Source organism: Parasteatoda tepidariorum, chromosome 12 (assembly GCF_982258835.1).
Source record: "Parasteatoda tepidariorum strain Cologne lab strain chromosome 12, Ptep-v5.0, whole genome shotgun sequence".
Classification (NCBI taxonomy): Eukaryota; Metazoa; Arthropoda; class Arachnida; order Araneae; family Theridiidae; genus Parasteatoda; species Parasteatoda tepidariorum.
In genome coordinates this window covers 14,432,693-14,459,522 of record NC_141766.1, presented here as the reverse complement: position 1 = coordinate 14,459,522, position 26,830 = coordinate 14,432,693, and the positions used below count along the sequence as shown (strand labels likewise).

Here is a 26,830-nt window from a genome sequence, read left to right as displayed (position 1 = left end):
TTAAAAATAAACTAATAGTAGCTCTTATTCTACTGATCGGATTCAATTAGATGCATGTTATTTAAATTAATCAAAAAAAATTATTACGCCAATAGCAAGAAATTTATCAGCTCAAATTTCAAAGAATAAATCTTTGATCCTGCGTTCGTTATATGCATGCAATCTGTGCATATGGTTGTATGCATGCGTAATCCACACATAGCAGTAAAGAGCCATCTGTTGACAAACTTTCGATCTATTTATTCGACATTAGCTTCGGCACCAAGATCTAACACATATTTAAAGCTTCATTCTAAAGTAGAACTGGTTCTAGAAGCCTCTTAACCCCCTCAGTTTAATTTTATCCACTGTGTATTAGGGGTCTATGATTACAAAAGCATTCTACATAGGGTGATTCAATACAACGATTGAAAATTTGAAGAGAGATGGCAGGGTAAAAGAATATAGAACGCGTGATGAGTGAAGTCTTTGACTGTTTTGGTTTCTATGTAAATATTCGCCTCAACCTTTTTTGATATGTGATGACATGAAAGAGGCTCAAATGGTAAGAAATGTAATCGTACACCGCTTGGGAAGCTAAATTGCCTTTCCGTGGGCCTTTAAACTAATTCTTTTATTTGTCTAATGGAACATTCACATTGTATTTGATTGCCCTAACATGCGTGGAATTTGTAGAAACATAAAAATTACTTCGAAAACCAACTATTAACTCATGCGAGCAATCTCATATGCGAATCGCATGCAGTGGGAATGCTTCTTAATTTATCTCATTTTTGTGTTAATTTTATATTTGTCGGAAAGTGCATTTAAATGGGCTAAGAAATGGCTATTTAATCTTAATTTAATGATTAAGTGACTAATTTGGCCAACTCGCCAAGTTGTTTACTAAATCATCAAATTGGGATAAAACAGCACTTTCTGAGATTATTTCAATATAGTTTCTTACAATAATTACTACACTACATAAAATTGAGAGTTAAATAAAAGTACCACTTCATGAACAGGAAGTGTCCCTAAAGCATGCTATGATATTTCCGGCTGAGCATTTCTTAATCCTTGTGTGCCAAGTTTGCAAGCATTCTACTGAATCATTCTATAAAAATGAACGAACTATACTTTCTTAATTCTAAAAAGAGTTCTGGAATTTTCCTAGGGGATCTGACGTCCCTTTCAATGATTTAAATTGCACTTCTCAAAGAGTGGAAACCCAGTTAAATTTCATTTCTTAGATGCAAACTATAGCTAAATTTCTTACTGCTTAGTATTTACACATAAAATGTAATATAAATCCATTAAAACATAAAAATTTTAATTAAATTAATTGAATTGTCAGATCTGTAGGCTGCAGATTTTGGATATTGTTGATCATCCAAATTGATTTTTCAAATATAAAAGTTAATTACGCTATTCATTCAGTTTTTTTATAAGAGAGTTTGCAATATTAATTGCACATAAAGTACATTAAATTTCAATATTTATTTCGTGTTTATGAGATCATTAGCCATGAATCGAAATACTTAGTCGTTCGAAATCTGATATAATCATTCGACGAAGCATCCTAAATCTTTATTATCCCCCACGGAATAAAAAGGTGGGGAAATTATCTCTGTGATCTCTCAAGCATGTAAAACAAGCAGATCCTTTCCAGAGTTCCATTTTCAATGTTCTGATCCCGGAAAAAGATTTTCCTCGAAATTTCCCTGTTCATTTTCGCTTCTTTGCATCGACATGAAATAAAATCCCTTTTATTTCTCATTGTATTAATCTTTATTCTGAATAACAAACTCAGTAGCAAATCGATTTCCTCCTAATTTTTATTTTTCTCTTTTATATATATATATATTTTATATATATATATATTTTATATATATATATATTTTATATATATATATATATATATATATATATATATATATATATATATATATATATATATATATATATATATATATATATATATATATATATATATATATATATATATATATATATATATATATATATATATATACAGAGAGAGAGAGATGGATAGATAGATATAAACATAGATATAGATACTTTTATATGTATGTATGTACACCGAAGAGCCATTACATTATGACCACCCTCCATCTATAACAATGGGCTCGCCCAGGTTTTCATGGTTTCTCGCCCAGGAGCAATGTTTTCATAGGGCACATTAGGACCCATAATCCTCATAGAACAATCCCTGACACCTGTAAGCTACTTGAATATAGTTCCAGACCAGGTTCACCCATTCATGGCAACAGTTTTTCCTGCGGGGGATGGTTTTTACCAACAGGATAATGCACCATGTCATAAGGGTCTAATTGTCATGGATTGGTTCGAGGAACATTCCTGTGACTTTCAAGTCATGTCTTAGCCCCCAAATTCATCTGACCTTACTCCAATAGAGCATTTGTGGTCCTACTTGGAAAACCAAATTCGTTCTGCCACGCTACCCCCTCGCAATGTGAGGGAATTACAGGATCAGTCGGTGATTGCTTGGTACCAGATACCTCAGACTACCTATCAGCACCTTGTGGAATCAATGTCACGGCGCGTGCCAGCAGTTTTGAGGGCTAAAGGTGGTCCTACATGTTATTAGCAGGGTGGTCATAATGTAATGGCTCTTCGGTGCATATATATATATATATATATATATATATATATATATATATATATATATATATATATATATATATATATATATATATATATATATATATATATATATATATATATATATATATATATATATATATATATATATATATATATATATATATATATATATATATATATATATATATATATATATATATATAAAGAGAGAGAGAGAGAGAGATGAATAAGATAGATACAAGCATAGATATAGATATTTTTATGTGTATGTATGTATGTATATATGTATGTATATATGTACATATGAGTCTTTCTATATTAAATCATAAATCATAACTTAAACTGTGTTAATTTTAACCCTTTCGCTACCACCGGGACATATATGTCCCGCAGGCAGTTTCAAATAACCCTATGGGCTAAATATGCTTTGTATTATTATGAATGCATGTCCCACTGGTATTCCTTGATATCACTGACAATACAGTAATTTTTTCCCTTTTTTAGAATTGTATCGATTTTTGCATTGTAACTGAGATATTTAATTACTTAGTTCATTTTTTTCTCAGAAAAAAAAATTAGTAATGAAAGGGTTAAGACGTAGAAATCGTTCTTTTACAGAAAGCCATAATAATTCCCTCTTGTCTAAATGGCGTCATGTTTTTGAACAAATCAAGATCTCTAAATTTTCCCGTTTGAATGACGTTAGAGTACGATAAGGATATTCTTATAACCAAAAATTTTCACCAGTCTGATTTAGGGTTGCTTTTTTCATATTTTCATGCCTAGATACCTCTGTACCCAATTACAACATCACACCTCGTGAGAAAACATCATAGTAAATTATGGAAAAATTCAACGTAAGCTATTAAATGAAATTAATCTAAAATAATAAAATAGATATTTATTTGAAATAGCTCAATTCTCGTGTAAATTCTAGCCATTGAAAGACATTTTATCAGCTGTCAAAACTTCGATTTTTTTCTGTTTTTTTAGTTTGGGGCCCAAGAATTTAAAAATTGCTGAAAAGAAAATTAAAAACTTTGCTGCAACATTTAATCTATTCGTAAATAGATACAAAAGGTGTAACGCACTAATCTTTTTATTGGGGCAAAGAAAAATATTTAGAAAACTAATTGGAATCATAAAGTACTCACTTTTTTTTTCTTTTACTGAGAAAAAAGTAAAACTAATTTTCTTTCACAAAAAATGAGATCACAGAACTTGAGTATTTTGATTTCAACGGTGGAGAATTTTTACTTTTGGAACACAAATTTTCTTCATCATTTTAGTAACGATGAAAGTTCAATCAAAACTAATTTACGGTAAACATCTGGCAATTGAAAGAAATTAGGCTAATTTTTTTTCTAAATTGATAACGCTGCATTTGTTTCGTATTATTTGAATTTATTTCATAGTGATGTACCACTGATGCATGAACTTTTTGAGGCAACAAAAGAAAGAAAAACTGCTTTTAAAACTTAGGAGTAAGATATATGTAATTACTGATGTTGGTTTGTTTGGTGAGAATAAATTATTGCCATTAAAAGAAATAAATAACAACTTGAGGCTGAGCAATGAATTCTTCAAAATAAAGGGAAAACATCAAAAACAATTTTATGCTGTAGGATACACATAGCTTAATAGACAGTTAAAAATATATGTGAGTATTTCATCCGATCTACGATGTTTGGATAAAGGCAAATTTAAGTTTGCTTCCAGCAAGATTCAAATCATTGCAAGGCTTTGCCATTAACAGTGGAAATTTGCCGTCTTTTAGTTGGGTGGAACAAATTATAAAAATAGAAAATTGTTCTACTGACCAGTATTGGTCAAAAGTATAACGAATGAAATTAAATTTACTGATGTTGGTCAAGTAATGAAGGTAACGATAGTCCTGTCGCATAAGAATGCTGCAATTGAACGTGGATTTTCCTCCCCTGGCAATGTTTTGACATCCGACGAAACTGTTGTGACAGAAAAAGGTTTAATTCACGTCTTGATTTAATTTTAGGACTGAACAAATTCGACATCAAACCTAATTTAGTCCTGATTATAAAGAAATTAATTTTGTTAGCATCACCAAGGCTACAAGAATGACTCAGAAATTTTATTGCGAACAGATGAAATAAAAAAGGGGATGAAGATGAGAAAATAAAATTAAATTTAAAAAGTGAAAGGTGAAAGTTGCAGAATTAAAAGAACTCGCTCTGTTCTTAAATTAGCGAAAAACAATTTTTTTATCTAATCAACTCAGAACTAAAGTAGGTGATTCATAGTTTAATGCCCGTTTAAAAAGAAATATGCGGATTACTAAGTCTATAATCATTTAAAGTCAAATTTGAAAATTATGCTATGTTCTGTAATGCAACTCAATTTTTATGCGCCTTTTTGCTTATTTTCGATAAAATTTGAATCACTTTAATACAAAAGCATGGTTTTGGCATCAATTATTAAGTTTCTGCAGGTCACGAGTAGCTAGCTATACATTCCTTTTAATGGGTGTATCTATATAGTGAGTATTGAATATCACTATATTGGATAGTATAGTGATATTCACTATAAACAATATAAATACACCTATATAAGTGTATATAGCTGTCAACTTTTACGCATTTTGCGAAATTTTCACATTTAAATTATTAAAATTAGATTTTTAATTTAAATTACTAAAATTTATGCTACCTATTTCTTTCCCGGATTTCTAAATTTAATTTTAAATTATTTTGACCACCAATAAATATAAATGGATCAATATTTATAAAAGAGCATGATAATTATACTATCTTACTTTTGAACTTTGAACTAAATTTCAAAATCGAAACTTAGTTGACAGCATACAAACGATACCCTTTTGTGCTTTTTCACAGAGCTATCAATCTGTGAAGTTTCGGTTTGGGTTTCTTAGTTGTCATTTATAGTAACGTTGCTTCCGTTTATTTAACGTTATTATTTCCGAACAGTTAAAGATATAAAAAGTATTTATACATTTAAAATATTAAAGTAAATATTTCAGTTTTTAATTTAAATATCAATAAAACATAAACAAATGTTAAAAATATTTTTTAACTGGAATTCCATTTGGATAAATTAAGTTTTTAAAGACAGGATATATTTTTAAATGTTAATTAGTTTTGGTTTCATGACCAAAACCAAAACGTGAAAAAGTATATTAAGAGGTCGAAAATTTACCTTACTTCAGAAATATTACTTTATTATTACTAAACGTTACCTAACTAGTGAAAGAAGTGATTAGAAATAATTATTAATTTATTACTAAATGCTAATTAATGAACATATTATAGGCTAAATACTGGAATGGGTGGCTTCAACTTCGTATGCAAAACCATCATCATGAAATGGAAAAATGTTTTAAATGCTTCCTATTTTTTTACTAGGTATAAAACTGATGATTAAAAAAATACGTAAATATTATTTAACAAATTTAACAAAAGTAATTTAAATGCTCTTATAAACAGTCACCCTATGAAGGAAGGAAAACTAATAAAAGGGTTTATTCCTAGTTAATGTTTGTATGTACCTAGTTTAAGCTCTACAAATATTACCTAACTGAATGGGTTTTTAAAGATTTTACAATTTGAATACTTTTTTTATTGCCTTCTTTTCCTATTATGGGGTTTATTGTTTAAATTTTCCAATTATTATTGTTATTAGTAATAGAGTGTTTTTTCCGTAGATGGCAGCTCTGACTTGTAATTCGCTTCATAAATTTTATATCAATTATTTTATACGATAAAGATAAAAGCACAATTATTATATTTTTTCTTCTTAGCCATTTTTGTAAACAATAACAATTTTGTTAACTTAGCAATTTTTGCAATAAATATGTGTTGAATATTAGTATATCGAATTTCAACGCATATTTATTTTATTTTACTTTATAGCGATAAGTTTGCTTTCTGTTTTTCTTTTCCCTTCCTCCTAAGCTCATTTATAATTACAATTTTATTTTTAATTTTCAGAGGCCTAAACGCATTATAAAGAATAATTCTTATCTTAGGATAATTAATCTTTACTTTGAAATGTCTCTTTCGCTGTCGTAAAGGAATGTGTCCTGATGAGAACCTTCATGCTCTTCCTTAAAATTTTTAATTACTTTTCAAATTTTTTTATGTTTATATATATATACATGTACATACCCTTTCTTAACATTTTTATTTAATTTATTCTTAGGAAATCTAAATTATCGAGAAGAATTGGTGCTTCTTATGATGGATTTAAAAATTCGAGGTTTGGCTCCGGAATATTTGAAATTGGCAGGTGAAAATATGGCGAAAAAACTATTAGATCTTTATTGGAAACACGGTAAAGAATGTTCATTGTTTTTTATTACGCTTTTTTTAAACCTTTCACACACAAAAGGTATTCATTCATTATAGAATTTAAATTTCATATCTAAACAGAATAAGAAAAATTATCATTAATTAAGACTACATTTTTAATTATAATTATTAAGGTGAGTTATAAATAACTACTGATATTTTCTGTATCAGGTGTAACGAGAATTTTTTGCAGACTTTAATACATAGAGTTAATGACTAAGTTATTATTCTAAATTATTTTCCTAAAAAACGTCCGATACTTTACGTAGCTCAATATCAGGTTCAAACAGAATTTTTTGAACTAAACTGACTTAACGTTAAAGACCAACAGTTTATTATTAAGTTGAGTTATAAATGAGGTCGCCCTCCATACCTCCATATCTGCCTCTTCTCGATCAAAGGGATTGTGGAGATTAAGGTTCCCTTTTTTGCCAAATGCAAATTTAGAAAAACTATTTGCTAAATGCAAATTTTGAAGTTTCGTGATTTTTTTTCTTCTTTTTTTTTCGTCTATACAAAATTTATTGGTGAAAGCTTGGTTTCTTTATGAATAACTATAATTGTTAAAATGTTTGACACTCAAAAGCAACTTTTTAAGTCTATCTTTTTTCTGATCTCCTGAATGATAATATTTACTATCCTATAATGTAAAAGAGAATCGTTAGAGAAAAGCAAACATATCCAAAATTACGATACTGTGGTTTAAAAGTTAGGAAGGCAGAAACGAACTAAATATCTTTTAACGTTTAGCAGATAATAGAATAAGTATAATGAGCAACTAAATGAATACGTATATTAATCACCCTGAATAACTTTTGTTTTAAAAATCGGATTTTTACGTATTATAAGCTAATTTTAACTATCTCAAAGGGTTGACTTAAAATTTTTAATTAATTACTAGTTCTAGTTACGAAAAAAAGTTACCGAATCAGGAACAAAAACGTATTTTCTCCGAATAAACATACCTTTTTTAGACGGATTTAGATTTTTGATCATCAAAATAACATCATCAAAATGTTCCCAACAGGAAACCGCTCAGAAGTTTATGTTAATTAATGTTAATTGTATGTGAATTATCTTAATTTATGTTCCCTTAATGTTAATTTAACTCTTCTCGTATTACGCTACATCTCGAGAGCATTTTAAGCGAATCAAATAAAAATTTGCTTTCAATTATAACATTCGTTTTTTCAAAAAAATTCCATGAAAAAGTGATTTTCAATAATTATATTTTTTTTTTATAATGATGGGAGAAAATATTGAATTGTTAGATGTGCAGTTTTCATGTCATTTCAAATTATGTAATTTTAAAATACGAAATCAGAAGGCGATAATGTAAAGTTAAAGAATTATATAATTTTAATAAATTCGTATTTTTGACTATTCATTCAAGAGCTATTTGACCGATTTCGTTCGAATATTTTCATTTAAAATTTCAGTGTTAAGAATTATGTGATGAACTACATACATTACAATTCAAAAATGTTCGATGCAGAGAAACTCTCAAAAAGTGAATTAACATTAAAGGGCGTAAACTTTCGACCACTTTTTTAAGTATTGTAACCATCGTTTGAAGATTGCGACTTTTCGTCAGGCTAACCGTGGGAGGTTTTCATGGTTGTCCTCTCTATGTAACGTATGTGCTGGTTATTTCCATCAAAAAGTCCCCCACGAAGTCAAATTTCGCCCAATACTTAATTCAGGAGTCTTCTGGATTGGGTTCAAAATTACAAGGCTACAGAAATGTTAGCAGTCATAAACTCAAAGTTTGGGTCAGCTGTTCAATGACGGTTATGAAATAAAATGCATCGAAGAAAAAGTATATTTATTCAGAGAATGTATCTTGCGCAAATCGACTGAATAACTCCTAAGAAATTGAATTTTAAACATTCGAATTTTCTTTAATTCCATTTTACAGGAACTGTTTGCCCGATTTCTCTCAAATTTTATATTTTGGCAAATAAAACTACATTACTTAAAACTTAGTATAAGCATTTGTAGACCTTGCAATTCAGATCTTTTTTCATTTAGAAATTTTTTTCATTATCATTAATGTGTAATTATTTTGGGATAAATGAATGTTATAATTCCAAACAAAATATTTTAAATTCTCTTAAAAGTTCTCGAGATATAGCGAAATACGCAAGAAAAAAATTAACATTAGGGGATTCAAATTTTCGACAGCTTTCCAGATAAAAATATTGGAACCACATATTTCCCATATGACGACAATCCCCTATAATTTATTTGTCAAAAATCAATTTGTTGGTGGTGGTGGCCGTCCAAGGAAAACAACACCAAGAGATGACCGTTACATTGTCCTCCAGGCGAAAAGAAACCGTTTTCAGTCAGCGAGCGCCATATCTCAGCAACTGTGCACAGTCACAGGACGACAAGTATCAAGATTTACAGTGGCCAGACGCCTCCACAAAGGTGGCTTATTTGCTAGACGTCCTGAAAGCTGCATACCTTTAAAAGTTAGCCATCGGCGGCACCGTTTAGAGTGGTGCAGAGAACACGAAACCTGGACACCTCATCAACGGAGTCGCGTCCTCTTCACAGATGAGAGTCATTTTAGTGCTACAAGCGATTCTCAACGTCGGTTGATCTGGAGAGAGGTTGGAGCTCGATTTCATTCCAATAACATCGCGGAAAGAGATCGTTACGGTGGTCCTGGAGTTGTCGTCTGGGGTGGCATTATGTTGAACGGGCGGACTGAGCTTCAGATCTTCGGGCGAAGTTCTGTAACTGGAGACCGCTACTGCAATGAGGTAATCCTACCCCATGTGCGTCTGTTCCGAGGGGCCATTGGACCAGACTTCATTTTTATGGATGACAATGCCCGGCCACACCGTACTGCTAATGTTCAAGAGCTACTGGAAAGTGAAGATATCACACGAATGGATTGGCCAGCTTACTCCCCAGATCTAAATCCCATAGAGCATGTGTGGGATGCATTAGGGAGATGTCTTGCGACACGACAGTATCCTCCTGGTAACACCCATCAGCTGAAAGATGCGTTAAAGGAGGAATGGAGACGTTTACCCCAAGAACTCCTGGATAATCTGGTGCTTAGCATGGAGAGACGATGCCAAGCAACAATTACAGTAAGGGGAGGGCATATCCCATAGTAGGGGACATCTGCCAGTTGTACTTACGCTTCTTCAGGCAATCATGTGTAACGCCACTATATGTCAAATAAAGCCTTTTTTTTTGTTCCATACCCTACTTTAAGCTTTATATTCATTTCTGCGCCATTATTCTTTTACCATCGTTTAAGTAAAAAATAATGTACATCATATTCAAATTTCATGTCAATCGGATGATTTCTTGTAGAGTTATGACAAAAAACGCACTTGTTGCTTAAGTTTTGCACACCAGTGTATTAAAAGAGACAATGAATGATAGAATCGAAGGTGACTTTTTTTTTTTTTACTATCTGAGTAATTTTTATATAAATTATAACAGCACAAATTATGAACTCGTCGATCCCAAATTTTAAAATGTGCTTTTGAGAAATATAATTTCTCATCAAGGTTTTCACATTGTGTAAAAATCCTGATTTCATGAACAGAAATCCAGATAGGCTTTGTAAAGACTAAAAATTTAATGTTAATTAAAACAGTATTTTGGATTTATTCAATTGTATTAACACTAATCATATAAAAAGAAATATCTTTTTTATAAAAACAAGAAAAATCCTTAGTAAAGTTTTGAAACGTTTCTTTGTGAATAATTTTTTCAAAACAGTCTAATTACGGTAAAAGAAATTAATTAACCAAATTAAAAGAAACTACTTATTATAAGAATAGAAATTAAGAACAAATTGAAAATAGTCACAGACAGTCATCGAAGTACCATTGAAGCAAAAAGTCGTACATAAACTTAATTATAATTTTTTTCTGAATATCTATAACATCTATTTTTTTACAGCTATAAAAAAAATAATAATAATAATAGATCCATTTTATTTTTTAGGAAAGTCTGGAGCTCGGGCTTACGTTTTACTGTCCATGCCTTCAGTAAATCATATTGATTTAATCCGTAGCTTTCAGCAAGTACTGTATGCAGAAAATGCCACATTTTACAAACAAAAAATAGGTAAAACTACTAAATTTTTTTTTATTATATACATATCAACGGGAACAGCAATCCTAAAATCTTAAACTGCTATTTGTAAATTATGGATATCAATCTTAAATTGGATATATGAAATCCTTTTTAAAAATGAAGTCAAAATAACCACAAATTGATATTTTAGCGAATAAAATAGGAAAACGCTTTTGAAACCAGACAAATCGTTTTTGAGGAAAGTGTACAAAGCATCAAAACCAGATTGATTGCCGGATGAGATAAGGAGGAATTAGAAACACCTTCAAATTTCAGCTGGCAATTAATGGATGGCAATTGATTTCTAATAATCATCCTTCAACGCCTTCAATCTTGATATTTTCAATCATGCCTTCTTTACTAACCATTCTTCCAGATTTCGTTTTCTTCTTTCTAAGCTTAAATTTTAATTTGCGACTCCTAATCCTTTTTATTTTATTTTTGAAAGGATTCTAAAAATATGAATTAAAGGGTGTCATTGCAGAACGCTTAGTAATTCATTTACATTTTATTTTCCATTTTTATAATCTAAACTGTATCCTCAAATTTACAAAGGTCCACCATCTTTAGGAATTCTACATATATTATAAGTTACATTTTTCACTAATTTACTAAATTAATTACTTGTATATTAATTCAATCTTTTTCATACATAAGTTAGTAGGTATACCTGCTTGCTTTGTGGTCATGGTACTTAATAACTTCTGAAAACTTCATATGATACCTGTAGCAACGCCTTGTAGGCAAACGGGCAATACTTCGCCGGACATAGCTTTGTCAAATACTGTCAGACTCATACCCCTTGCGTAATCAATATAAGTTGCCTTGTAAAGGACGTTCTAAAAAAAGCCATAGTTGCAGCTTTTCTTAACAAAAGATTAATATGATTCAAAACACAAGGTTTCAGAAATTTTACCTATCTATCAAGGAAAAAAAATCAACACACCAGATTTGAGAATGTTTTGGCGATTGATTATCGATCTATACCAGTGATTACCAGCTGGCGGCCCGCGGGCTGCATCCGGCCAGCGAAGCATTTTCTGTGGCCCGCGAACTAAAATATATGGTTGTTCTTTTGCGGACAATTTTCATAAAAAAATTCATATGGGTTTAAACTACTTTTCATTCGATTAAAGAAACCTAATTTCTTCGTTTCTGTGAAATTTAATATACCAACGGTGCAAAAAAATTTATTTCTCAGGTTTTGCATCCAATAAAATATATATTCAAATACAAAAATAATCGTGTATGTTTCTCTTTTTTATTTCGTTTTTTTTTCTTTTTTTTTGTATTTTGTGAATATAATTTAGCATGTGCGTATAAGAAATTTTCTCGAAGAAATTCTCCAATTTAACTTTTTGAAACTACTAATTTTGGACGAAATTATTTACATTTGAAAATTTTAAAACGCATAAAAGAGGGAATGAATATCATGTTTTATCTAAATTCCTTGAATTGAATATCGCATGAGCGGAAAAGAGAAAAAAAAATTTACTTTACCACAGAATTAAATTTAAAAGAAAAAAAAATATTGTCACTAAGTTTCTGATTAAGAGAAGATTCAAAATGATATGTAACAAGCATTATTTGTAATGCTTGTTATTTTGCTTTTTAATATTAAGAAAACTTTGACGAAAATCTGACAGTAATATTTAATGTTCCTTCAAACATAAAAGAGTCCTAGATAAAATTGTGATAAAGTTGCGGCCCACCATTCGACTGCTGTTTCCAATAGCGGCCCCCGGCTTCATGTAAGTTGGAAACCCCTGAAAAAGAACAATACTTCTCTTGACATAACTTTGTCAAATATTGACAGATTCATACAACTCGTGCAAGCAATACAAGGTGCCTTGTAAGTAACATTCTATAAAATTCCATCGTTTCATATTTCTAAGCAAAAGAATATTATGATTCAAAACATAGGATTTCAGAAATTTTTCCGATCTTTCAAGGAAAAAAAATCAACACTCCAAATTTGAGAATGTTTTGACGATTGATTATCAATCTATGCGATAAAAGAATTGTATGTCACGTGTTAAAAGAACAAAAAAAGAACATCCAAAGAATAGTCTTAATAATAATAGCTGGCGTGAAGATCAATTTTTCTTCCAGCGCAACATAACGTTCTATCTTTTATACATAAGTTTGAATCAATTATTTTTGTATTATTATTTTATTACCATCGTTGAACATTTCTGACCCCCAAAATATAAGAAGTGACCACAATCTCAGAATTATGGTCCTAGTAGTTTGGTCAGGAGAGAAGTCTAAAGTTGCCATATCACGAGGAATTTTTAATCAAATTGAAAAACTTTTGCAAGCAAATATAAAATTCGTTTATTTGAAGATATAATTCAATGCAAAAAATAATTTTCAGCTAGTATTTATTATTTTTTATAAATAATTTTTACTATTATATTTAATAAATATTCATAAATATTAAGAATTGTAAAATATACAGATTTTTATATCATTTTGAAAAATGTAATTTTACACGGAAAAATACAAAATTTGAATGAAATCGGTTAAATAGATCCTGAGAAATCGAATTACAAAAATACGACTTTTTTGAAATTCGATTTCTCAGGAACTATTCGACGGATTTTGACGGATCACATTCTTTAAAATGATGTAAAAAATTGCGTACCACACAATTCAACATTTTTAACTATTATTAAATAAAATAAAAAAAATAATAAATATTTACTAAAAATTATTTTTAGAACGGAATAATATTTTTGGATGAAAAAAACTTTATATTTGAGTGTAAAACTTTTTCAGTTCGATTAAAAATTTCTCGAGATATAGCAAAATACGCAAAAAGTAACTTTTAACATTAAGGGATACAAACTTTGGACCTATCTCCTGATCAAACTATTGGAACCATATTTCCCTGATTGCTGCTCCTCCCTATATTTTGAGGGTCAGAAATAAAAATCTCTCAAAAAAATATTATTCAGAGAAAATGCGTTTTTGTTTCTGATTTCGTAACTTAAAATATCGTAACCGAACGTTTGATCTAAACCGTATACCGATCATTAGATCAAAACTTATTCAAAATGATATGCTTTTTCTTTCTTTTTTTTTCTTTGTTCACAATACATTTTAAAATATCAAGCGCTTTTCTGATGTCTATTGAAGATTGTATTGAGTGAATAATTGTATTTACATAGAATGATGATTACACAACTTTTCCTTAATCATACATTTGGACGATTCAATACTTCTAAGAAGTGTAATCCACATCTGCAACTTTATTCTTTTTTTTCCTTAGAAGTCGGAATAAAATGTGTTATGTATTAAAATCCACACCTGCAACTTTATTCTTTTTTTTTCCTTGGAAGTCGGAATAAAATGTGTTATTAATATACTTTCAAAACTTGAGAAAGCAAAAAATTCGATTTTTCAGGGGGGGGGGGAAAGAAGGAAAAAAAAGTTTAATTTTTTTAAACATATGCGTTACGAAAATTTAATTTTACAAAATGGCGATATTGATTCGATTAAAAAATGACTTTAGCCTGTTTTAATATTGTAATGACCCCACTCTTGCAGATTTTACTTTAAAAATCGACTGATTTTATAATCTAGTAATTTTATTAGATGTGGTCAATGTTATCGAGAAAAATCTTCCTCTGAAAACTAGATAATTCAGCAACTATGTAAAGAACTTAAGCTTGCGATTCAAAGAATCATGCTTATCCTGCATTATAGATTACTGCATCCTTCCGTAAAGGATGGTTTTAGCACGATTGACAATCTTCTTACTAGAAGAAGTAGATTGGAAATCTTTGGCCAAGGATATTTAAGATTAAACCTGATTAATATGATATTTGACGGTCTTCACAGTATTTAAAATAAAGAGGTACTGAAAAACAAGTATGTAGACAGAAATATTTTTCTAGCACTCGAAATAATTATAGTACGATTATGGATGATTCCCCCATATTATAATTATAGTACGATATGAAAAATTATAGTACGATATGATATATAGTAGTTTGATTATGGGACGAGAGGGATTGTTTTAAGGCATTTTCTTTATTAAATGTGTTTTATTGTAATTTTGATCGGTAAAAAATAAAAAATTTAAGTTACTTTCATGGAGTGCACAAGACTCTTTAATTTTAAATACTGATACTCATTTTTAAAGATTAAAATTAATTATTTATGCTATTTACAACAAGCGTGACGTTTAGGGCAAAATAGGGCTGAAATAGCTGAAATGTTTTGTTTTTTTTTTCTTGAAATAAATAGATAAGTTTAGATAATTGAATAAATAATTCAACTTTCGTATTAGATAGTAGGGTTTTGTTTGTTCTCTAATTCATTCAAATCTTTTTTCTTTTTTTTTTATTTATTTATTTATTATTTTGGAGGGGAGATTCCTGCCTCTGATACTTTTCCAGTGAAGAATTGAAAATACAATTCACATCTTGCTTTCCATCAGAATGTTTCAAAAAAAATTATTGTACTTAAAATATCAACCCCCAAAAAATATTCAAACTTACTTCTTGAAGCTTTAGAATCGATATTCTGCATTATATTTATTGTGTAAAAGAGCTTTATTATTTTGATTTAATATCATTTATTTTTATCAGATATTTACTAAATTAAGTTAGAAAAAGGAAAAGTTACCCAATTTTTTTCGTTTCACACAAATTTTGATTTGGTGATAATGCGTGTGTTTAACCTTTTTACATAAACCTTGGCGAAAGAAGCGTTTCATAACCAGGTTCATTTTATTCTTTTGTATACAGGTTTTGATTTTTCTGATAATGAAGATTTAAATATCATCCACTCAGTATTAGACAATGTTCAAGTAAGTAGTCAAATTTGGCAAGGAGATGGTATCACTAATTGTCTTCCAAGAGGCATAAGAAGACTTCAAGATGCTATCTATAGACGGGATTACATGAAGAGTCAATTTGTTTCCAAAGTATACTGGTGGACAGTTGATAAAATGAGTACAATGCGAAGAACTTTAAGGTATGCCTAAAATATTATTTTTGCTCTCAATTGAAACAGTTTTAATCACATTCAATGATCACATTTTGACATTTAATGAGCGCGTTGTCAATGCTACATCGATTAAAAATGAATAGGTGCTATCTATAAACGGGATCACATGAGAAGTCAATTTGTTTTCCAAGTACAGTTGATACAGGTGGACAATTGATAAAATGAGTACAATGAGAAGAACTTTAAAGTATGCATAAAATATCATTTTAGCTCTCAATTCAAACAGTTTTAATCACATTTAATAAGCACATTGTTAATGCTACCGTAAACCGGGGCGAGTCCACCCATTTTAGTTTTATTTAATTTTCACTATTTTAAATTGCAAATAAAAAAATTTTTACCGACGGAGGACTTAGTTCAGACTCTAAGGAAGATGGCGCTGTAGTAGTTTGATCCGTTTTTATTTATTTGGTGTCTTTTTAACCGACCTGTTCAAACGTCTTTTGAGAGATTTGTATTGAAAATCAGTAAACTTTTAGTTGGTGCTCCGTAAGTATATTATTATTATTACTATTTTCACTTTGGTTAAGTGATAAACTTATCTAAGACTAAGATTACATTAATTTTATATGAAAAAAAAACAAAAAGAATGTAAGTTTTGCTGTTGCGAACAAAAAGCCAGAATTCGCGGGGCGAGTCTACCCATTCGTATTTAGTTTTAATAAAGCATAATAATATAATTTAAAACTTTGTTTATTTTAAAATTAAGTCATTTTAAATGAATTTGAGTATATTATTTTAATTCTGCATTGATAAATTTATCATTAATAAGAAAATTTATAGGTTAAATATAAATGTAAATATAAAACATGTTTATTTTACCTATTTTTTCAATTTTTATATTACAAAATTAACTTTTTTTATTTAATGCAAGTTAAAAAAATTATTATTTATAAATTATTATTACCTCCCAAAAGAATGGGAAAAGGATTTTTCATGATTCCCAATGTTTGAATTTCGATTTTGTTAATAATCTTTAATTATTATTATTTATTAATTATTTAATTGTAAATTTGTATTAATTTTAATTTATTTTTATCAACAATAATCAGAAAAAAATGTTATTTTATAATGTAAATGATTATAAAAACAAAACTGTGATCAAAATGTGATAATCGATCAAATACTCAATGTGTGTTATTTTATGAATAAAAAAATGGAATATATAATAAAGTTATGAATTTTACTTCATAAATATCCTATATAGTAACTAAAATAACAATTTAATAGTAAAATTTGCTTATTTACAATGTTAACATTCATTTTAGTAGAATGGGTAGACTCGCCCCATAAGAGAGATTTGTCAGCAGTTCTATGAAAATATACAGTAACAGCGTTACTGTTAATATTTTCTAAAATAGATTCCACAGCTTTAAAGAGGGATAAATAGCGATTCCGAAACACCTATTAAAAGCCTTTTTTCTTTAATATTTACAAAAGTTTGACCACTTGAAAGTTGACAAACTGAAAAAATGGGTAGACTCGCCCCGGTTTACGGTATATCAATTAAAATGAATAGGTTTATGAAAAAAACCAAAATAGCACCAAATATTAGATAACATCAAAAGGTCGCTGCTTGCTCTGCATTATATAATATTAGATTTTATGCAAACTAATATTATGTAGCAATAGCCGTAATACTAATGTATCTATAATCGTAATACTAATGTAATGTAATACTAATGTACATTAGTTTTGTCGCTATATAATATTAGATTTTATATTTTCTGATATTATCTTGCGTTGCTTTTTTTTTTTTTTTTTTTTTTTTTTTTTTTTTTTTTTGGAGTGATCAAGAGGAAGATTTGGATTGTAGCAGAATAATTCGGCGATATACCTAATTTTACTTAATTTTCTGTATTACTTTGAGGCAGTAAAACCTAGAACAATAGTTTTATAATGTCATTTCATGCATTATTTACTTAGCAATACAGAAATACTAAATAAAATTATATTAGCGAACTCTGCTACCATCCATTTTCCTCCCTCTTACTTCAAAGTATATCTTATGTTCAGCTGATTTTTTTTGGATCAATGGATTTTCTGACGAATTTTATATCGTTCATAATTTTTAAGTCTTTAATTTTATAATGTATTCTTCTTCTTCTTTTTTTTTTTTTTTTAAATTTTTTTTTTATTTTTATTTTTTTCTTTTTTTACAAATGTGCTTATTTTATCGAAATCTCAATTGAATTTGTTAGTTTATAAAACATATTTTATAAACGTTGCTACTTAAGCCATTTGTAATTTCACAATTATCATTCATTATTTATATTTTGAAATTGTGTAATAAAGAAAAACCACACTACATATTTGCAGAATTAAATTTACATTTGAATTGAGTTGAAAATTTGTCTTTTTTTTTCTTTTAAAACATGATGAGAGATTTATCTCTAATTTTGTTCATCATTTTGTTTGCTCATTTTGGACATGTTTCAAACTTTTTGTCACTAAAAAATATTGTAGCTATCGGAATTAATAAAAATTCCGATGGTGCAATATCAGGCAAGAAAGGTGGGTGAAGTAATACCTCCCAACGCAATATATTGATATTTTCCATCGTCATTCTTTCTGATCGATACGAGTTAAAAAGATCAAAATAAAGAAAGAAAGAAAAAATGTTATATAATAAATTTTCTTCTCATCAACACGTTAAGGAATCATGTGGGATCACAAACCATAACTACAAAAAAAAAAATTAAATACATAAAAAATAAAAACATAAAATATTGAAACGTCGCAGGATTTAACGCAAATCAAGCGTGTCGAAAAGTGAAGTGTGCGATTCGAATTTCTTGTTTCTTAATCCCTTCTCTGCCGCATTTTTTCTCGAATTTCCAACCCCAAAAAAGCAGTTTTTCATTGCTAAAAATTCATATATGTCCCATCGTAAATTCGGAAACGCGAGATATTTTTATCAGCAAGCAGTTTTTTGTCTGACCCATTGGTGGTGTTAATATGTGATGTCCCTTCCACTGATCTCCAGTTTTCCCTGCAATGCATCCAAGTTTCATCTTAAATATATACGCTGTGATAACATACTTATTAATTCTATTGTTCTAAGTTGTTTAAGATAAATATATGCATAAAATTATCATTAAAATTAGATAAAAAATAATTTTCTAACTTTTCCTACCTCATACATCACAACTATATTGATATGCAAGGGTAACACTGATGAAAACGAAATTGCAGAAAGTACAAAATTCGATTTTGATTTCAATTCAAGGCTGGAAATCTCACTGCAAAAATAGTGAAGAAAGCGGGTCTAATTGCGCCATCTCTTAGCAATAATCAGAAACACAAAAACAAGCTCGGGAATTAATAGAGAAGTGTAAGATAGTGACGCATTCAATTTCAATGATGCAATTTTTCTCTTCCTCGCATGCCATGCGACGCCGAACGTATGAGATGCGACACCGACAGAGAAGGTGGTTAATATCGTGTTAAAATATAAGGATTTGTCGTAATGTCATATTAAAAATTAATTCTATCTAATTGTAACCAAATAAAATAGGGGATAAACATATCGCATTGATTAAATAATTCTTTTGCTAAAAATCTGAATTTTCAACAAAATTGCTACTCATTAAAACTATAAGCTTAAAAAAAAGGGAGACGAAGCATCATTATTTTCTAGCGAACAAAATGTTTCCCATTTCGAAAATATTTTTTAGATTATCAATTTTATACTTTTGTGTTTTTATACCTCAGTAGTTCATTAATTCTAACCGAAATTGCTTTAGAGTTTATTTATTTTTTTCAGTCTTGTTTTCGGTGTGTTGGAAGTTTATACGGAGTTGCGTTTTTCTCAAAAATTTATGTAGAAAAAAAGTCGTTATCGCGTGTGATTGAGGACTTAGGAAGTAAAAAAAAAAAGAGCACTGATATAGCCAGAATTAATGTCTCGTTATCGTAACAAGATTTTGCGTGAATAACGAAATCTAAATTTCTGATTTGCGGAACTCTGAGAAAATTTTGTCGGAATATGCATTGATTTGCGGAAGACAGCTAATCAAAGGTTTTGAGATTCGCTGATTTCCGACGAATCACATTCCTGAATAAAGGAGACATACCACCAAATAATTATAATGATGTATTTTATTGAAATTTCTAGTTTTTATAGTCAATGGTAATTTTTTTTATTTTACACGAAGGAGTATACACATCATACGTACCTCAATAGATATTTGATTCGACGTCTATACACATCAAGCGCACTTAATTGGTTAAGTGGCCTTTTAAAAGTGATATTTAACAATAATCGGTCAATATTATCTAACAATAATATTATATACAATAATCGGTCAGATATTATATTATAACATACTAAACTACCATACCAAGCGTAATAACGTAACCTATCCCGACGAATTCCGCACGAAGTTTTGAGCAACGCCTCTTGCACAAAAAAAAAACAAAAAAAAAAAAAAAACTGGCTTCTTAAAAAGTTAGGGCTGAAATTACGTTCGTGAGCGTGCTAGAGCATACTACGCTAAGTACAGAATCTCCATAAAATTTTGAAAACATGAATTTATGCACTTCTTTTTGTGCTTTGTTTTTCTTTTGAACAATTATTTCCTCTGAAAGAGCAATAATTTTACCCCCCCCCCCCCTCCCCGAATAAAAAATTGGCTCACAAAAACGTGAATAGATAATTCTTAATAATTTTCTATGTTTAAAGTTATCAATACGTATTTCAAAGAGCCAATTTTTTATACTGAACCATTTGTTTTACGAATTTGAACCTTCAACTATGTATGCCTTTTTTGACAGCAAATATGTAATTTAAGAAAAGCTAAAAAAATATTAAATATTTGTGATTTTCTTAAGTGTTGAGAACTTCTAAATATCCTCTAAGGAAAGAAGTAAAGTACTTCGGAAACATTCTGCTGATGACTTTTTTCAACTACAAATTCAAATAATTAGTTCCTTTTAAACTTTGTTTCGTAACTAAACAAACGTTGAAAGTAGTTTCCAGAAAACGCTATAAAATAATTTATTGCACTACTTTTTCTAGAAAGTAGCACACTATATTACAAATTATGAAGAAAAAAAAGTAATGATCACCGAATTTCTATAACTTATAGCGCGTTAGTTCCGATCCCACAGCTACAATACATATAAAATATTAGAGTAAGATTTTCATAAAAGTAGTTACCAGAAATAGCTATAAAATAGATTTATAGCACTACTTTTTCTAGAAAGCAGCACATTACATTACAAATTATGAAAAAAAAAGCAACGATTACCGAAGTTCCATAACTTATAGCACGTTAGTTCCGACCATCGCTACAATACATATGAAATATTAGAGTAAGATTTTCATGAAAGTATATAGTTACCAGAAATCGCTATAAAATAGATTTATCGCCCTACTTTACTTTTTCTAGAAAGTAGCACATTACATTACAAATTATGAAAAGAAAAGCAACGACTACCGAAGTTCCATAACTTATAGCGTGTTAGTTCCGACCACAGCTACAATTACATATAAAATATTAGAGTAAAATTTTTATAAAGCTGGATAACATAAATGAATAAATTAAAGCTTATGTTTATTTTATCATCAGCTTTGTACAGAGATTATATCAACTCCGTAACCTTGTAAATTTGAGCCCTACTCAAAAGATAAGGGAATGGGACAATATCTTATGAGCGAGATTAACTTGTTATTCGCATTAAATTATAATCATATAGATAACCAAGTATTTATATAATATAATCATACAAAAATTCAAAGGGTTTTTAAACAAGATTCCTACAGGTCAGACAGTTTATAACAAATTTACGTTAATACACTTTTTTTAAAAAATTCTCATACAGATTACCCACTACTAGTGGTGCTTGATCAAACACCGACGTCTCTTACGTCATCACTTGAAAGTTTGAAAACTTCTTGATTGTGATTTTTCGAGCTTCCAAATAATGGTTTTCAAAGAATTGCTCTAATTATGCTTCTCAATAAGGTAGCTTGAATCTAGGACCTTGCTCCATAAAGATTATTTTTAGTATGTAATATCAATAGCAGCAAAGTTGTAATTTAAAAAACTATAACCAATGCTGACACATTTAGTATTAAAGCTCATAACTTCTTTTTTCGGTTATTTCTATTATTCAGATTTAAATGTGATATCTTAAAACATTTTTAAGGAGCAGACTACACACTTACTGATCAAACTATTGTTTCGCATTTTACAGCAAAATTAAAAATGATAGTAATAATTGCAGACTTGATTTATTCAAATACATTGCGATATTAGCTGTAAATTGTTTATAGTATATTATAAGTATAATAAAAACAGTAATGAATTGTCTATTCTCTGAATTTATTATTGACGAACAAAATACAGTAAACAAAATTGTGAAATAAAAAATTCTAACGTATTTTTAAAAATCAATTTTTTTTCACAATTTTTGACCTTTTCCCAACCTCCACAATTTGAAAAAAAACAAAACAAAAAAAACATATTTTCAAGTTCAAATGTATTTCATCATTTTTTGTTCTTATTACATAAATCTAAATAAAACATTAACACTAAACTGTACTTTGCATTTTAAAATTTGATCACTGAAGCTATTTAGGAACCTTAAAAAAATTAAGAGAAATCAGCTTCAAAATAATTTATCTAGGTTGCTAAATTTGGATTCATTCGTGACAAGAAAATAAACACAGCACTATACACTATGTCCATTTTCACTTTCATGACCCATTTAATTCTCTTTTGAATTTCTTCCAGTTTTTTATGTTTTATTAATAATTAAACAATAAAATGTAAAGAAATATATTTCATATTGCCGAATTATATGTTAACATTTAAATTCCAAACTATATTAATTTTATTAAACACGCATTTCGTATTATGTCCATAATAAATAGCTCGCCAATTCAAAAAAAGTTCACAATTTTCCAGTATAAGCCATGTTTTTCTATATAGATGGCGGTGGTTTATTCATCACTTTTAAGGGGTAGTTTATTCATCACTCTTCTAGTAAGATTAAAAATTACAAGAACATTATGAGCATAAAATAAAATTTCATGAAAAAAGAACTTTCCCTTTTCATCAACATTTGAAATTTAAGTATTTCTTTTTTAACCTTAAAAATTTTTGAACGTTTGCACTATCAAAATGCACTATCAAAACTGTGCACTATCAAAATGTTAAAAAAAAATATACATATATATGCTTTAATTGAACCCAGGTACAAGACTTTGCTGTTTCGAATATTTGAAATAATATAGATGAGTTTTGGCTAATTCATAAACCCCTAATAAATCTCATCTGTATGACACCCAAGGAATGCAATTGTACAGACATGTAAAATTCAGATAATGTGTCTTAGATATAGCATATAGTTTTTCTACAATTTTTAGAATAACTTATTTGTTGAAATGCAGTATAAATAAAACATTACACTACATTAAAGACCTGTACAAAAAAAGTATAAGTTTTATGTCTGATTCAGACCGTAAATAACATCTTTGAAACCGATATATTTCAAGCAGCAATATAAATAAATTTTAAAATATTAATAATTTATTTAGAAATTGTTTCTTTTTACCACTAAATAATAAGAGAGTAGAGTGAGAACAATTTGCATTTCTTTCTTTTTATTCAGATTCGAAGAAAGCAATTGTAATTAATTTCAGTTTCCTAAATTTTCTTAGCAAGTGTTATTATGGATAAACTTATCATTACATTTTAACAGTTTATTGACCAGGAAATAACCTTTTTTTTTATTTAGTGATATAATGTGCTCTTTAAACTAAGTCTATTTTAATTGCTAAATTGAAAGTAAATTAATTTTTCTTCATTTCTGATTTTAAAAATTTAAAAAAAAAAGTTGAGAAGAGCAGAATTGTTTATAAAAAAGGTGTATGCATTTGGTTGTCAGAGAAATCGGAAGAGGGAGATTGTATTGGTTATTTGAAACTGGTAAAAATTTGAAACTAGATGAATTAATTAAAGTACATAATTCTTTTACGCAAAACTATAATTTAAATGTTGTTTTTTTTCAAGTGAGGATAGGACTGGAAGAGTTTTGATTTAAAATCAGAGGACTTTTTTAAGAAAAACTATAAGCATAGAAGCTTTCCTTTATTTTATTTTTGCAGTTTTATGGAACTTAATTAATATTTCGAATTAGATAAAACAAACAGAATAAAGAAATGCTAAATCCTTGTTCAAGTTTTTTATTTATTTCAATGCTACTTTGGTATTTTGTTAATATTATTTATATTTCTTAAATATTATTTTTTTACGTAAATAATGAATTATATTTTTGTTAATTAATATTTTAATTAATAGTATTCTGAAAATTACTTCATTTCACACTTGTTTTTTTTTAGACATAAATAGCAGACGATTACTAGTTATTTAAAATATTTTGATGGGTTGAAAAAAACAGATTTTTAGACATGAAAAATGATATCCATCATATTATTTTTCTACATTTCTTATATCTCTTAAATTTTCAATAAATCATTTAATTATTTTACATCAGTTTGTGTTCTACTTATTTTTCTTCTTTTTTTTTTTTTTTAACGGTAGAGTTGTAAATCGTTAGTTTAGAAAAATTTCAGGGGGTCTGAACTAAGTAATCAAAGGCTTAATTCAACTTCAAGTGAATTTCATATTACTTTTCTCAAATGTATGTTTGATAATATTTAAAAGTGTAAATATTAAAAGTCTAATTCATTTACTAAAACAGATTTTATTTTTTTTCAGTTTGGGAGTAGACGGGATGATTACCAACCATCCCCATAGATTAGTTGAGGTATTAAATGAACCAGAATATTCAAGCTTTGCTAGGTTAGCAAACATTAAAGACATTCCTTGGAGTAAGCATCCAATAAATGAAAATTCTATTTCTCGTATGGATAATTTTACTGCACTAGATGTAGAAGAAGAGATTTTATACAACAGTTAACTTTTCTACGAAATTAACTTACATATATATTTTGTTGATTTTGTATACATAAAAAGTGTTGCCTTTGTAGATATGTGTTATTATTGTGTACCTTATTTGCACTAATTTATATTAAATCATACTAATTAGAAGTTAAAAAAAAAATCATGCAATCTTCGAAAATAAGTGTACTTATAATAAAGGTTTTTTCATATAGGCTGCATAACATTAACAAAACATAATTAATGTTTCATAATGAAATGTTTTAAATCAAAAAATAAATAAAGCTTAGAAATCTAAAATTTCTAATTTGGAAGGTTTTACTATTTAGAAATGTTACTTACAATAGAGCAGAATGCAGATGTACTGCAAACTTAAGTAGAAATCTTACAATATTAAACATACTAAGATAAATGGTGCAAGAAACGTATGTCTGAAAAAATAATAAAAAATTTTAAAAAACTCCTGGGCACCTTGAAGTCAGAAAACCACATTTATATGACTATAATAAATCCTCTGAGGGAGTTGAGTTGTTGTAGTTCATTTACGTTACACTAGAGCTGCACAATGGGTTATTGGTGATGGTCTGGGAAACATCCCTGAGGATGATCCGAAGACATGCCATCAGAATTTTGATCCTCCGCAGAGGGAATGGCACATCCACTTCGGTAGCCTGACGACCTGCACACGAAGTCAAGCAATTTACGGTAGAACAGTTTAACGAGGACCAATACAGCACACCCTCGGTCCCTACGCAGACTGATCCAAGTGGTCACCCACTCGTCTGAGGAGAGTTGAAGATATTAGAAAATTACCAATATTGTTTCCTAAAAATATTTTTGAGATATTCCAATGACTATGAAAATAATTAAAATTCACCCTAATGTTCTAAATACCTAAAATTTATCCTATGCTGTTTTTGTTTTGCATGAATGAAATGTTTCTATGAAAAATTAGAGATTAAGTTAAGGTTATGGTTTGAAATGTTTCCTGAAAAAGTTATGTGACATCGAGAACCCAAACCTGAAATTATAATTGTGTTCGTTTCTGAAATCTTTCATTAAAGCTGAGACGTAAAAATTCAAAAGTAATCATTCCCCTGAATTTCTTTCTAAAAATGTTTAAATGTAGAAATAGACTTTTTTCCATTCATCAAATAAAAACATTTTCAGTGTTAAAATGTTTTGAATAGGTTTTTTTTCGGGGGGGGGGGGGAAGCATGTGCATTTAAATAACTTGTTATTTCATAAACATCAACTATATTTTCCTGAATATAAAATTCTTTCATTTTTAGAATAATTCAATGCGAACAGGGGAAGAATGAAAAAAAATCAAATCCCCATTCTAAAAAATGCAGATAATTTTGCAAGTTGAATAATAAAATTAAACTTTACAAAACTAAATTGCAATTCTATCTTCACACAATTTCTTTCCTATAAAAAAAGAGAAACTTCATTTTAAAAAAATGTGATGTGGTGCCTTCATATGGGGCTCACTTGTCTGGGCCCTGATTGCCTGACTAAGCTGGTATTAATATTTTAAATAGAACATGAAAGCATAGTGTAGTATTGCATGCAACTAAAATGATTATCTGTGAACAAGAAAATTGTTAGAAAATCAAGTATCATGTCACTGAAACAAATTAGTTGATCCAAGACAACAAAGAAGACTAGGTCCTAAGACTATCGCCAATTAACCAACTTTCAACCAAAGCAACTGTTAAAATTAAATTATTGAAAATACTTAAATTCCGTAAGAAAAAAAAGTAGGCAATTTGAAGAAACTAACGAAAATAAACAACCCAAAGATTCATTAGCATTCAAACT

At 28.8% G+C, this 26,830-nt stretch overlaps 1 protein-coding gene across 1 annotated transcript in view; it reads left to right on the top strand.

The window, feature by feature from the left end:
- LOC107457562 (dermonecrotic toxin LcsSicTox-betaIC1) overlaps positions 1–25,094 on the top strand; it is a 33,749-nt gene extending 8,655 nt beyond the window's left edge. Inside the window, exons 3-6 of the mRNA XM_043045544.2 lie at positions 6,817–6,948; positions 10,944–11,066; positions 15,833–16,061; positions 24,824–25,094. Coding sequence (XP_042901478.1) covers positions 6,817–6,948; positions 10,944–11,066; positions 15,833–16,061; positions 24,824–25,025 — 686 coding nt within the window. The 3' untranslated portion in view covers positions 25,026–25,094. The remainder of the gene's footprint in view (positions 1–6,816; positions 6,949–10,943; positions 11,067–15,832; positions 16,062–24,823) is intronic.
- The last annotated feature ends 1,736 nt before the right edge of the window (positions 25,095–26,830 follow it).